The sequence below is a fragment of the Glycine soja genome, chromosome 7, assembly GCF_004193775.1.
Source record: "Glycine soja cultivar W05 chromosome 7, ASM419377v2, whole genome shotgun sequence".
In the NCBI taxonomy this organism is placed as follows: Eukaryota; Viridiplantae; Streptophyta; class Magnoliopsida; order Fabales; family Fabaceae; genus Glycine; species Glycine soja.
Window position 1 is genome coordinate 14,863,883 of NC_041008.1, and position 15,209 is coordinate 14,879,091.

At 28.3% G+C, this 15,209-nt stretch overlaps 1 protein-coding gene across 1 annotated transcript; it reads left to right on the top strand.

Annotated features, from left to right (window-relative positions):
• Positions 1-11,457: 11,457 nt before the first annotated feature.
• On the top strand, positions 11,458-13,386 carry LOC114418865 (protein DETOXIFICATION 51-like). The gene has a single exon (XM_028384404.1). The coding sequence runs from the start codon at positions 11,791-11,793 to the stop codon at positions 13,282-13,284; it is 1,494 nt and encodes a 497-aa protein (XP_028240205.1). The 5' UTR covers positions 11,458-11,790; the 3' UTR covers positions 13,285-13,386.
• The last annotated feature ends 1,823 nt before the right edge of the window (positions 13,387-15,209 follow it).

The following is a 15,209-nucleotide window of genomic DNA, read 5'->3' on the forward strand; positions in this document are numbered from 1 at the left end:
TAGTCTGCTTGCACAAATTTTGGCAGTGCCACGAAACGTCTTAAAGAAAGCGACATTGTCCGTGACTCATCCAGTAATTTTTTCGATTTGCCATAAACTATTGTTACAACAAGTGTAGATCTTATTTAAAAACAAATAAACCAATTCTTAAACCATTTTTCACTAGAATAAAATGTAATAGTCAAATTCAAAATAATAATGAAAATAAGTATAACCAATGCTCTTTTTATAAGTTACCATATAGACTACAAGAAGACAAAATAAAAGGAAACTTATTTTTAGGAAGAGCAATATTGAAAGTTAGAAATGTTGCATTTGATGAGAATCTAAAATAGCATTTTGGTTGTATATAAGAGAGAGAGGGAGAGAGAGAATTACATTAATTTAACCCTACACATAAGAAATACACCACACAACACATGACTCAATAATCCAAGGGGAAGAAGTCACCATCATCAAAGCAATGGAAGGAAGAATGCATTGGAATCTAATGGTGATTGAATCATGACACAATAGTATCTCAAGTGGTTTGGGCACCATATAATTAGTTATGTCTCAATCTCAGATGAAGTTTTTGAGCAAGATTGAAGATCAATAGCAGTGAAAATAAGTTAGATTGAACAAGTCTTTCCTTAAATAGGTCTATCTTATTTAAAAAATTTAAGGCCAAAGTCTATTTTTTTACCTGAATTAATTAATTAAGTACAATACTAAGAAATTTATAATATTCACATATCATGTTTAACTAATTGAATTAGATCTCATTACTTTTAAGGCCTAAGTCTAATATCTTATTTGTCAAAGTCTTTGTTTTAGACCTTATGTGAAATTTTTGAAAGCGTAACTTAGTCTATTAATTTCAATTTCACAGCGAAACATTAAAACTTCCATTTCAATTTTGTCACTAATAAGTATCATCATTTTAGAATTCTCAATAATGTACTTATATAAATTAGGAAAGAGAATGAATATATTTTAATGAAATTGTCCTGAGTAAATACTTTAGTCTTTAAATAATTTTTTTAATATAAGTGCAAAAAACCTTAAAGGTTAATCAATTCAAAATTGAGATAATAATTAAGAAAACTAAAAATATAGTTTAATTGAATAATTAATTAAAAATATTATTTAATATGACATAATATAATACTCATTTCACATCACATAATATCACATAATAGTAAAATATTTAACTGCATATAAAAAATATTATATTTTTAATCAGAATTAAAATTTATAACATAAGAGTTCATTTATAACGTATGATAACTATTTTTATTTTAATTTTTGTCCGAGTAATTGCAAAATTCATTAATTCATCTTTGTCCATTTTCATTTTGTCTAATTTATCTTTGTTTTTATTGACTAAAATATAAAAACAAAACAAAATTATCTGATTTTATGTGGTAAAAAATAGAAATATAGAATCTATTATCTAATCCTATGACTCTCACATGCTAGCTAGATTCATTGACTTCAATTTTGAATGCATTCAATAGATTAAGTTTAAAGTAAAAAAAAAAAGATTAAGTTAACATATTTTTAGGAGCTAAAGAACTAGCTTCATCAATTTGAATGTAAAGGGATCATAATCAACTTTGACTTAAACTTCAAAGATTAAAAGCACATTTTGTCATATGCTTTAAACTTCAATTATTTTTACTTTCACCTTTACATCTTGTGATGTTAGTTGGCATAATCCATCAAATTCAATTCATTTTGATGATTTTATATCTTAAGCACATCTTTTTATAATGTCATAAATACAAAATATTTATTAACTTTATCGATGATTAATTTTTGCTAATTGACCATTTTTCATATTCATAATTATATTTTTTTTATCTACAAAATTTAAACATTAACCATGCTTAAGAATTTTAAACCCAACTTCACTCGGTCCAATATAATGTTGTTATTTTACGTTTTATGCCTTGGGAAATTTTTAAATATTGTTTGCATTTCAATATTTTAAATATTGCAAGTCTTGTAACTTTTTGTTGCAAAACTCATTAATAATTTGTTTATAATAATCAAGATTATTTAAAACAACCATAACACAAGTAGTTAGTATTATCCTACAAGTTGTTATCAATGACAATATGAATAATTAATAATTCGTACAAAATTATTTAAAGAGAAGAAAAATTATTTAATCTTCCTATTGACATATCAGATCACATAAAATTTTAACATTTTCAATTTTGATAAACTTCTTTTAGTAGATGCAATGATAATGTGAATAATTAATGGTATTATGTAAGTTATACATGAAATAAAAAAAGCAAATAAATTTTAATTTTAATTCATTTGTTGAAATCTATCTAATAACTTTTAATTATTTAAATAAAACTACCAAAATCTTAAGAATTATCATATTTTAGAGAAGTTTCAATTTTTATGTTCATAATTGATTCGGGTTTACATTTTGCAATCCAACAGACAAACAAAACTTTTTCAGACACACTTTGACATTGATAAATTATAACATTATATAAAAAAAATTGATACTTATATAAACTAAATAAATAAAAATTGGTATCCCTATAAATATGGGGGCCATATCTAGGTGGTCACCTACATTGAGCATGTTTAGGGATATGGACCTTGTTTAAGGGGATCGAGTCCAATACCACTCGCACCAACGACTTTGGTGTATATTCTATTATTTTTATAAGAATGTAACACATTAATTAAAAACATGTAATTAGTATCCATTAAACTCTATTTATACTTGAATTTTGTGAAATAAATTGCCATAAAGGTTGTGTTAAAAATGCAATGAAAAACATGTATATGATGCATGAAAACTTTGTGGTGTGTTTATTCGAAAAGCAAGACATGTAATTAAGAGATAAACGACAATTTCAATTTAAAGAATATTTTTTGTAAGATTATGTTATATGAATGAAGTAATTAATTTAATGGTTTCTTTGAATTTTAGTAAGTAGACAAGTGATTATAATGGTAGAAAGCTTGTAGTAATAGTAGTAAGTATGAGATCTTAGTTTGAATCTAAGCCTATTATTTTAACATCGAAAACCTAAGCACTCCGTGCTCCTACTATTTTTATTTCGGTATCATAATTTTTTTTTAAAATTAATATATTTTTTAATATCTCTTAGTATCATATTGTATAATGCATAACACAATAACAAAAAGCCAATCACATACAATGTGTATTTTTTAATTTTATGAAATTTTACATATACTTATAATTCACTTTACATTATAATAAAGTGTGAGTGCCTTGATGCAACATATAACATTCTATTTTTTAAATTGATTGATGTTTTTAGTATTAAAAAATTATATTGATTGACATTTTTAATCTTATAACAAAGCATTAACACTTTCATTTTAATTTTGCCACTAATAAGTATTGTCGTTTTATAATTCTTAATAATGTACTTATATAAATTAAGAGAATAAATATATTTTAATAAAAAATTTCCTAGTAAATACTTTAATCTTCAAATAATTTTTGAAATATAATTGAAAAAACCTTAAAGGTTAATCAATTCAAAATTGAGATAATAATTAATAAAACTAAAAATATGGTTTGATTCAATAATTAATTAAAAATATTGTTTAATATGACATAATATAATACTCATATCACATCACAAAATAATACAAATATATAATTGCATATAAAAATATTATATTTTTAATCATATAATTCAAACTTATAACATAAGAATTAATTTATAACACATGATAACTATAATTGTCTTTGATTTTAATTTTTGTGAGAGTAATTGCAAAATTCATTCATTCATTCCATTTTCATTTTGTCTAATTTATCTTTGTTTTCTTTGACTAAAATACAAAACAAAAGAAATTATTCCATTTCCTATAGTAAGGAATACAAATATAGGATCTACTATCTCACATTCCACATGTGACCCTCACTTTGCCCAGTTAGATTCATCAATTTGAATGGATTAAATAGATTAAGTTCATAGTAAAAAAAAGACTAAGTTCACATATTTTTAGAAAACTAAAAACTAAATTTATCAATTTGAATGTTCTGGCTCAAAACAAATTTTGACTTAAATTTTAGAGATTAAAAACACATTATCACCTATGTTTTGTGAGAGTTTAATTCTGTTTTGAGTGGTGTAGATTTAATTGTACATTAGATATAAGAGAGTAACAGAATTCTAAAAATTATGTTATAATTGCCCAGCCTAAGTGTAAAGGGTTGTTGTTTTGTTTTGCTTGTATAAAAGGACATACATACATCTTAATAAAGAGGGTTTTTTCATTCTATCATTTTTCTGTTGCTAATGCTATTCCTAGTGTGTAGGTGTGCAATTTTGTGCAATTTTGTGCTTAGAATAGTGAGTGATACACGAGTGCATGTGTGAGGGAATGAATTGCATCTCTTGCAATTGAGTAAATAACAGCGTGTGTTTCAACATGTTTGAGACATCAATTATTTTTTACTTTCACCTTTACATTTTGTAATAATAACTAGCATAATACATCAAATTCACTTTTATATCTTAAGCACATCTTTTTCTAATGTCATAAATAACAAATATTTATTGACTTTATCGATAATTAATTTTTGCTAGTTAACCATTTTTAATATTTCTCTAGTCATAGTTATATTTTTTATCTACAAAGTTTAAACCTTAATGCCAGTTTTGAACCCAACTTCATTCAATCCAATTTAATGTTGGTTTATTTAATTGTTTATAACTTTATATAAACAAATTATATTATTGATATGAAATATCCATTGATTTTGCCAATGAATAGTGGGGTTCACACCCTCACCAATCATGCTTTTTTTTTCATCCACGAGGTTGAAACCTAAGAACTTGTCAAGACCAATCCTGGGATTTTGTATGCCTTGGACAATTTTTAAAATATTGTTCGTCTTGAAATTTTTTGTTGTAAAACCCATTAATAATTTGTTTATAATCAAGATTATTTAAAGCAATAATAACATGAATAATTAGTATTATTCTATAAGTTATTATCAATGATAACATGAATAATTAATAATCTGGACAAAATTATTTTAAGAGAAGAAAAAATTATTTAATCTTCCAAGTGAAATATACAGGGTTCTTTTGTTTTGGTTTTGTCAACCAAAAATGTGAAAGATCGTGTCAGAGATGTGCAGTTATGGAAGGAAAAGTTATCTTCAAAGATTGTACAATTACCATAATACATATGAACTATAGAAAAAGTGTAAATGATGATAACCTTGAAAATCTATCTGTCATTCCCTTCTTCTTCAAATTTTTAGGAATGTCAAAGTTTGTTTTACGATACTGTAGTCTCTTAATTTCTCTTCATGTCCATTAATGTATGTATTAATGTCCATCTCTAGTACTCTACCTATCTCGAAAAACTACAACAAACACAACATTAAAGCATTAATAGGGATTAGGACTCTATAGACCCTCTGGAGTATGTCATAGATTAAGCAATCAATATACAAATTAATTAAAATAAAAATGATTGTTACATAATTGTAAAAACTTTAAATAAATATAGAAATTAACGACGATTACATCAATAATATACAAAAGATTGCAAACATCAATGGAGAACTATATGATTCACCATATGCATTTTTGTCTTCCATACTCTCTCTCAAGCCTTCCTACAACAAACATATAGATCATATATTATAAGACCAAAAATGTTGCATAATGAGATATAGGTTATTCCATGCTTTTGAAGGCAACATGATTTTTACACAGTCAATCTCATACCCTGATCAACCATATAACACTAAAATATTTTAATTAACTGAAGAGGCTCTTATCCCTATGGAAAGGGAGAGAAAGACAAAATCAACCTGGTGGCCAAAATTGAAGAAGACAAAATGACAATGAAACTACAAAAAACACAGAAAGAGAAAGGAATCAATTGAAGAATGCAAAAGAGAATAAAAAAGATAAAAAGAAGAAGGTGATTCAGTAAATTGAAGAAATAATTGACATCAATGCAAACCTTAGTGAGAATAGATTGAAGAATCAATTATAAAGGACAAAGTGGTAGAGTGCAAATCGAAATTAAGAATTGTGGCAATGAAAGGTGAGGTTAGTATTTGAAATACTATTTTAGTTGAGAAATATAAACTGCTTTCAAGCACAGAAACATGAATGATCACGTTTGAACAATTACATCTTCAAGTGTATAATAAGAAGAAGAAAAATGTGTAAAGGAGTTGTTGAGCAATTGATGGTAGTATCTCCTTCATCTATTGTTATAAGTGATAATAGAGTTTTGGTTTAGCATTTTGAAACCAAATTAAATCATTTTTATGTTTTCTTTTTTACTCTAAAGCATTTTATGATTTGAGAAAATAGTTTGGTTTTTGTGAACCAATTTTAAAATCAATTATGAATAGTTTAGTGTAACTTTTTTTTAAACCAACTTTTAAACTAATTCTTAAACCTTTTTCACCAAAATAAAATATAATAGTCAAAATTTAAAATAACAAGGAAAATAACTATAATTTTATGTTACCATACATAGGGATGGATCTAGAAATTCATCAAATGGGGGATGAATTTATGCTTTTGTAATAATTATTTAAATATCTTACATCAAATAAATAAATAATAAATTTTATAAAAAAAAAGTTACACATAAATTTAAAATAAATTTTTATTTCAAATGATAAAGAAAGAAGCACGTTTATTTATACTAATTTTTTATTTCAAGTTTTGGAAGACATTTTGATTTTACAAACTCAATAACAATTAAAAAGGACACACAACATTAATCTCACAATAAAAAGAGAAACAAACTCATTAAATATAATAATAACTAAAATTCATCAAATTTTATAACAACTATATGATCTAGTGGTGATTGAATCATGACTCGAGAGTGAAAAATAATTCCAAAGGTTGCATTAAAATTGCCTAAAGGTGCTAGAGTAACAATAAAATATCTCGGTGATCTCGACACCATGCAGTTAGTTCATGTCTCTCCGATTTAAGTGTCTGAGTAAGGGGTCGAACATACGGATGTAAATAAGTTATGTTCAATAAAACTTTCTTTAAATAGGTCTAATTTATTTAAAAATTTAAAGTCTTAAGTCTAATATGTTACTCATAACCTTTGTTTTAGGCATTGTGCCATCTTTTTTAAAACTTAACTTACCTAACTATTAACCTACTTAAAAGCCTAATTCATAGTTAATAAATTTTATTTTAATGGTAATAAGGAAATATCTAATTATAGTATTATATATACTTGCTTTTAAAAAAAGATAATATTCTACTTAAAATTGATTAAAAAATTACTTAAAGTACTGCATTTTAAATTGATTGATGTTTTAGAATTAAAAAATCATATTGATTGACATTTTCAATTTTTTTAATGAAGTATTGAAACTTCTATTTCCGTTAAAAAAAATTAAAACTTCTATTTTAATTTTCCCCCGATAAGTATAGTCATTTCAGAATTCTTAATAATGTAATTATATAAATTAAGAAAGAGAATAAGAATATTTTAATAAAATTGCCCATGGCAAATAATTTTGTTTTTAAACAATTGTTTTTAATATATAATTACAAAAACCTCAAAGATTAATCAATTCAAAATGGAGGTAATAATTAAGAAAACTAAAAATATGATTTGAATAATTAATTAAAAATATTTTTTAATTTTACATAATATAATACTATCACAAAATTATAAAAATAGATAAAAGATAAATGCATGTAAAAACTATTATATTTTTTAAAGAGAAAGAGAGTTATGCACTAATGCTGTAAAAATAATTTACACATTAATACAATCACAAATTATTATATATGATAATTTTGTTAACTTTTAAAATTATTATTTTAAAATAATTCAAATGATAATTTATGATTGAATGACGATATAAAACTGTTTTATATTGTTCATACATAGATATTAATTATTATTTTTTAAAATCATAGAGATTCAAATTTATAACATACGAATTAATTTAAAACACATGATAATTATTTTTTATTTTAATTTATGAAAACAATTACAAAATTCACTCATTCGTCTTTGTTTTCCTTGACTAAAATACAAGAAAAAAAATTACCCCATTTACTGTTTTAGATATAAGCCCAATTAAGCAGACAAAGCCTGGGCCGGAACCCAACAGCTTCTGCATCTACACTGAAGAATAGAATATCTACTGTCTCACACTCCCTCCACGTGTTACCCTCACATGCCTGGCTATCTCGTTATTTGTTTATTGTTTGTAGTATAAGCAGAAAGATTCTTTATAAAATCAAATCAACTAAGATATGAACACACTAATTAGTGCCTAATCCATGTTCACCAATCTGGTTATCGTCACTAATTAATATTTGAAGCAAAGAAATACTACAGCCGAAACAACTAACAAATCCGAGAGAAAAAAAGTTTAATTTAGGCATGTAAATTCCAACCTTGCTTGCATTACTTTCATTCTATCAACTCCAAATTTTTTGCCAAAGTGGAACCTAACTTGATTTTGATGTGTGATAAAGGGAGCAGTAAAAGCATAAAAATGCTGACAAAATTTTAGGAATACGTATATTGTGTTTATGTGCCTTGTTGTCCCCTCGAAAAAAAAAATTGTCTTTTATGTGTTTTACTTCTACAACTAAGTTAATAAACGCGCAAGATCACATGCCATTTTAAAAGAAAACACAAGACAACGTTAATTAGTGTTTGACCCGCAAGATTATAATCTAATTTGTGGCAGGTTTTCCTTTATTTTTGCGTTTAATTAACTATAACCGTAGTGCAATACGTAAGAAATTCTGAGTTAATGGATTTATTTACATCCTAATTAGTGGAATCAAAACATTCTTTGCTTTGATGGGTTCATTATGAATATAATTAGTGCGTTGAAGTCAAAAGCTCGTACTTGACTTTGGTATCAATAGCTATCACCTTAATGAGGTGCTTCAATACTGTTATACTAGATTTATTTATTTTTTTTATGGGAGTAAATGCGCGCCTGCACCTTATTAAAACCTAAAAGCAAATTCATATCAGTATGTTTTAATTTGTTATTTTGAAATCGCATTTACCCAGGAGGGAAAGAAAGAATGCTAGAAATAAGTCAAATAACTCCGTTATTTCAGCTCCAAAGAATTGAAACTACTGACACTGTATATAATTATTTCATTTTTACAAATACACTTATATAAAAATACATTGTAACATTAATAGCGTATTTAATCGAAAGAAAATGAAGGATAAGAATATATATATATATATATATATATATATATATATATATATATATAAATTACATTAGTTAAGAAATTTGAAGAGAATGGGAGAGAGAAAAAAATGCAAGGATTGATTTTTTTCCCCTCTTATTTTGGTTTCTTCTTCAAAATTGGAGAGATTTAGATGAAAGAAAAAATAAATTGTATAAATTAAATTATTTTGATATTTTACTTCATCTCTCATCTTAATTACTATTATTTATAAGAATATAATAATACATTATGGTTATGTTAAGTAAAACTAAAAAAGTAGCTAATAACTAAAAGTTGGTAGTTGAGAACGGTAATTTATTGGTGTTTCATAAAATTAATTTTTGAAGTAATTAAAAAATATTAAATAACAAGAAAAATAATAAAATTATGATTTATTAAAAAAATAAGAAAGTTGAATAAATATATTAAGAATAAAAATTGAAAAAAAATATAAAAAATTATAAACTAAAAGTTCATGCTTAAAAAAATATTATTTCAACTAATATTTTAAAAAACATTAGAAGTTATTAAAAAAAATTATTTAAATAATTAAATAAATTTTTTAATTAGTAAAAAAAATTAAAAATTAACTTAAATGTCTTGTTAAACCTAATTTATTTTTATATTCAACCAAATAAGATACATTCTTTATTTTATTTTTCTTGAAGCAAACTAAAATAAAGAAATTTCATTTTTTTTATTGAAATTCCCCTTTAAAGCAAACATACTATAAATTAATTGTTTTTATGGTTCTAAATGTGTGATAAAAAAGTGAGTATATTTCACGAAAAAAGGAAGAGGAATATGTTTCATGTAAAAGAAAGAGGAAAAAAATGAGAAACTGAAGGGTAGTGCAGTCATTTTTCAAAAAAGACCAAAATGGTTATACAGTATGCCTCATGAGCGGAGTCATAACATAATAAGGCTTGACATGGCTGAACAGAACAGCGATGCGAGCAGCTGCAGCTGAGCAAATATCACAGAACATTTCCGTTATTGGGAATTGTTCCTTTCAGTACTACACTGACATTGTCACACATTTTTACTACTGCATCATATTAACATTTTCATTTTCAGACTTCAGTACTTTACATTTCTTTTTTACCTTTTACCTTTTCCTTTTTCTTATCACAATCATTATAACATTTCATTGATTTATTTCTTGTTTTCAATTCAGGCAGTTCACACCTTACGGATGTGAGAAAATAATTACCCTTTAAAACAGCAGTTGAGTTTGGAGTTTTGGACCATCATAAACGTACACCATGCTACATACAAACAGAGGTAGAAAATATTTAAAAGAAATAAAATAATAATAAATATACTTCTAGTCTCTTTTTTTTATTTAGTTTAATTCTTAACCATTGAAAAGTTTCACTTTGATACATTAAAATTTGTTTATTAGACTAAATTAATTTTTTCTATTAGTTTTATACACTAATGGTATTAGTTTCGGTTGATGTAATAACAAATGTTGTAACATCTCTTGTAGCTTGACAGTACTGCTATTAAATTGACAATAAACTAATAGAAAAATAAACTTGGTTTAACATATATATATATATATTAAAAGGGACTAATAAAATAAAATTTCATAAATTAAAGAAGTTTTCTTAAAATGATGAAATCAAATGAGTTACCTACCACGTATTTTCGCCAAACAAAAATACAATGAAAAGGAATATATAAAAAAAGAAAACGAGTGGATATTAAATATTTTCCATTTTTACCGTGCACGCATGGGTTGAACTTTAAAAAAATGAGAGAAGAAACAAGGAGGAAGAGTAATGCATATTGTATAAGCATATGAAAAAAATAAATAAAAAATAGACTTTATATGTGGATCTTTAATTATTATTTTTATCTATAAAAATAAAAGATAATACAACACACTTATCAAGCAATTGAGGTGGACTCCTCTGGTTCTCAGCCTTTAATTTGATAGCTGAGGAGGCTAAGGCAAGGGAAGCAGAAAGTGATTTAGAGTCAGTTTGAGTAGTTTGGATACAACGTTAGAAGTACTTTTAACAGCTTTTGAGAACACTTTTCTATTGAAAAAAGGTTTTATATTTCTAATAGATAAATTCTGAAAAATACTTGTAACTTTATATGGAATTAGAATTTAGAATAATAGTAAGAGTGAGTGAAGGAAAGGAAGAAGGGTCACTTACACATAGTATTTTAAACAGGAAAAACACGCTCGAATTCAAATCCTCCTCAATTCTATTTATACTCGCCCATCCTTCTCACTTCTTCACTCCCACGCAGTAATTAGTTTCTTTCTTCATTTATCACTCTGCTCCTAGCTCCCACCGCTTTCCACCCTTTAAAAAAAAACAGAGTCCCCTCTCCTCCTCCTCCTCCTCCTCCTCTTTGTTTCAGAACACACTGTCTAGTGTATGTGTATCGCAGTTTTCACAACACGCACTCTTCCTTCATCATATTATTCAAAATCATTCATAAACACGTACATATATACCCTCTTTTGAGTCTTCATTTCATAACAACGAAGGAAGACGTGTAGTAGTAGTAGTAGTAGTCGTCGTCATAAAATAGAAGAACCAAGAACATGTGCGAATCAAAATCAGAGCAGAGGCATGATGATAAGGAAAAGCAGACCGAAGAATTAGGTGGTGTGTTAACAAGACGTTCGACAATAATGTGGGATGTGATAGGAGAAGCGAAATCCCTGTGGGAGTTGGCATTCCCGACAGCACTCACTGGTCTCATTTTCTACGCGCGTTCCATGGTCTCCATGCTGTTCCTCGGCCACCTAGGAGACACCGAACTGGCCGCAGGTTCCTTAGCCATCGCCTTCGCCAACATCACCGGTTACTCCGTTCTCTCTGGTCTCTCCTTAGGAATGGAACCTCTTTGTTCCCAAGCCTTCGGAGCTAAGCGTCCTAAACTCCTCTCTCTCACCCTCCAACGCTGCGTCATCTTCTTATTATTCTCTTCAATCCCCATTTCGCTCTTGTGGCTTAACATGTCTAAAGTCTTTATCCTACTCCACCAACACACACACATCACCCAAATGGCACAAACCTATTTAGTTTTCCTTCTCCCCGACCTCGTCACCAACTCCTTCCTCCACCCAATCAGAGTCTACCTTCGCGCCCAGAACATCACCCACCCGGTAACGTTAGCGTCCCTCGCCGGCACTCTCCTCCACGTTCCATTCAACTTGCTCCTCGTCCAGCGCGGCCTGCCCGGCGTCGCCGCCGCCTCCGCCGCCTCCAGTTTTTCCATTCTAAGTCTGCTGGTCCTCTACGTGTGGATAAGTGGGGTCCACCTGGCCACGTGGACCGCGCCGAGCCGGGAGTGTTTCGGCGGCTGGGAGCCGCTGCTTAGGCTTGCGGCGCCGAGCTGCGTCTCGGTTTGTTTGGAATGGTGGTGGTATGAGATTATGATTTTGTTGTGTGGGGTTTTGGTGGACCCCACTGCCAGCGTGGCGGCTATGGGGATTTTAATCCAGACGACGTCGTTGATCTATGTCTTCCCCTCGTCTCTGGGATTTGCGGTTTCCACGCGCGTGGGGAACCAGCTTGGCGCGAACAGGGGTCCACGCGCCAGGATGTCGGCGGTGGTAGCGGTGTTCTTCGCCGCAGTGATGGGCTTCTCCGCGGTGGTTTTTGCGACGGCGATGCGGAGGAGGTGGGGGAGGATGTTCACCGGGGACGAGGGGATTCTGCGGCTGACGGCAGCGGCGCTGCCGATTCTGGGGTTGTGCGAGCTCGGAAACTGCCCGCAGACGGTGGGATGCGGGGTGGTGAGGGGGACGGCGCGGCCGAACGTGGCGGCGAACGTGAACCTGGGAGCGTTTTATCTGGTGGGGATGCCGGTGGCGGTTGGGCTTGCGTTCTGGCTCGAGGTTGGGTTCTGTGGGCTCTGGCTGGGCCTGTTGTCGGCCCAGGTTTGTTGCGCGGGCCTAATGTTGTATATGATTGGGACCACCGATTGGGAGTACCAGGCCTGCCGGGCCCAGTTACTCACGGCCCTTGATCAAGGATCCGACGGCCACAAACAACCGTTGCTTGCCGCTGTGGACAACAACAACTCTTGATAAAAAAAAAAAAAAAATTATGATGATTGTTGATTGACGGTGTAATATTCTTTTCTTTTTGTAATAATTCTTATATTTATTAAAGGGAATTAATTTGTGAAATACAGTTATTATTATTCTTCTTTTATTCACTGCAATTTTTTTTAACCAAATGAAATGGGAGAGCTGAGCTGGGTACAATTTATTTAAATTATTATGGATAAGGAAATGATGATCCTGTCATTGTCAACATCTATTTATATACATACCCTTTATATTTTGTTTCTTATATCGTAAATGCAAATATGAGTACTATGTATGTGTCTGCTGTGCTGAGACTAACGGATATATGGATCAATGCCTTATTAGCCAAACTGAGTAAAGCCTCCAACTATTTGAAATATTGGAGGTCTTGCTTTATGGCTCTCTTTTTTTCTTTCAGAATAAATAATCTATCTATTTATTTATGCATCTGTTTTTTTCGTATATACTTTACGTAATACTAAAAAATTGTAGTGCTACCACTTATAAAAATGTTATTTAGTACTACTATGAAATAAATTTGATTAAGACTATGCAATCATCAATAACAATAATTAAGGAGATAACTTGGTAATTACCCACGTACGTCTTGGTATAGGAGGTTTAGGCATTTTGGAAGAGATAGGAGTAGAGGAGATATAAGTTATTGATATGATTAAAGTTTAATGTGACAATAAGAGAGATATGAAAAAAAAATGGAGGGTGCTAATGATGGGGTATTGACATTATTGGAATGTCCAAATATTCTTATAAAAATGAAAGTTAATTCTTAAATATGCATATCTTATTTTACATAGAAAGAAAATATATAATTATAAAAAATAGAGTAATAGATAAAAGTGATAGAGGTATAATAGATATTATTGTGACAAGACAGAAATAGATAAAAATAAGAGATATTAATGGGATAAAAATATAAGTTTATTGGTTATGTACTAATAATATAAACTAATTTTACATAATTATTTAATTATAAATCATCGATTGAATTATTTTTTATATAATTATTTTAAAAATTATCGAACTTATCACACATAATAAATTATAATTGGATGATTGTGTAAAATATTATTAATGTATAACTTTTTTCTCTAAAAATATTTTAGTGTCTAAATGTCATTAACCTTTTAAAATTTGAAAATTTTGAAAAATTTAAGGCGTACGGCTGTTAAAAATGCTGCCCAAACATAGTACATTTTTTGAAGTGTACAGTAGCCTTTTAAGAATGTTCCTTTTTTTTTTCTTTCCTTTGCTATCCACTTGATCATTAAGGGACTCACCAATGACACTTCTTTTAAACATTTACAAACTATTATATATATATTTGATAAATGTGGATAAACATATGTTGAAAAATATTGTACTTCTTAAATAAAATAATTATGAAAAATATAACAAAATATGTACTACTTTCTTCTCATATATTTTGATATTTAAAGTTATTGCACATAGATTAATTTTTTTAATTAAACTAAATTATTATATTTAGACTAAAATATTAATGTTCTGATTTAATATCTTGATCTTTGATACCTACTTCACTAGTAGTAAGTATTAAATAAAGACATACTTTAAAAACACATTAAATAAACTTTAAAATTTTAAAACATCAATTTTTTTTTGGAAAAATACAAAAAGCTAAAACCGTACTATAAAAAAATTATATACAATGTCAATATTGATAAATGTCCCACTTTTTTATTTTTATAATCAAATATAGGTTACGCTGAACAAGTCAGTTAAATTATCTTTTAATTTATTTTACTAGTAATTTTTTTTATTGTTTAGTAAATAAGATTTTTTTTAAACTTTTTTTAAAACACTACTTGAAAGAAATATATTTTAAAATATTGGATTTTAAATTTTTATATTTTATTTATTTTTCATCCTTCAAATATTTATTA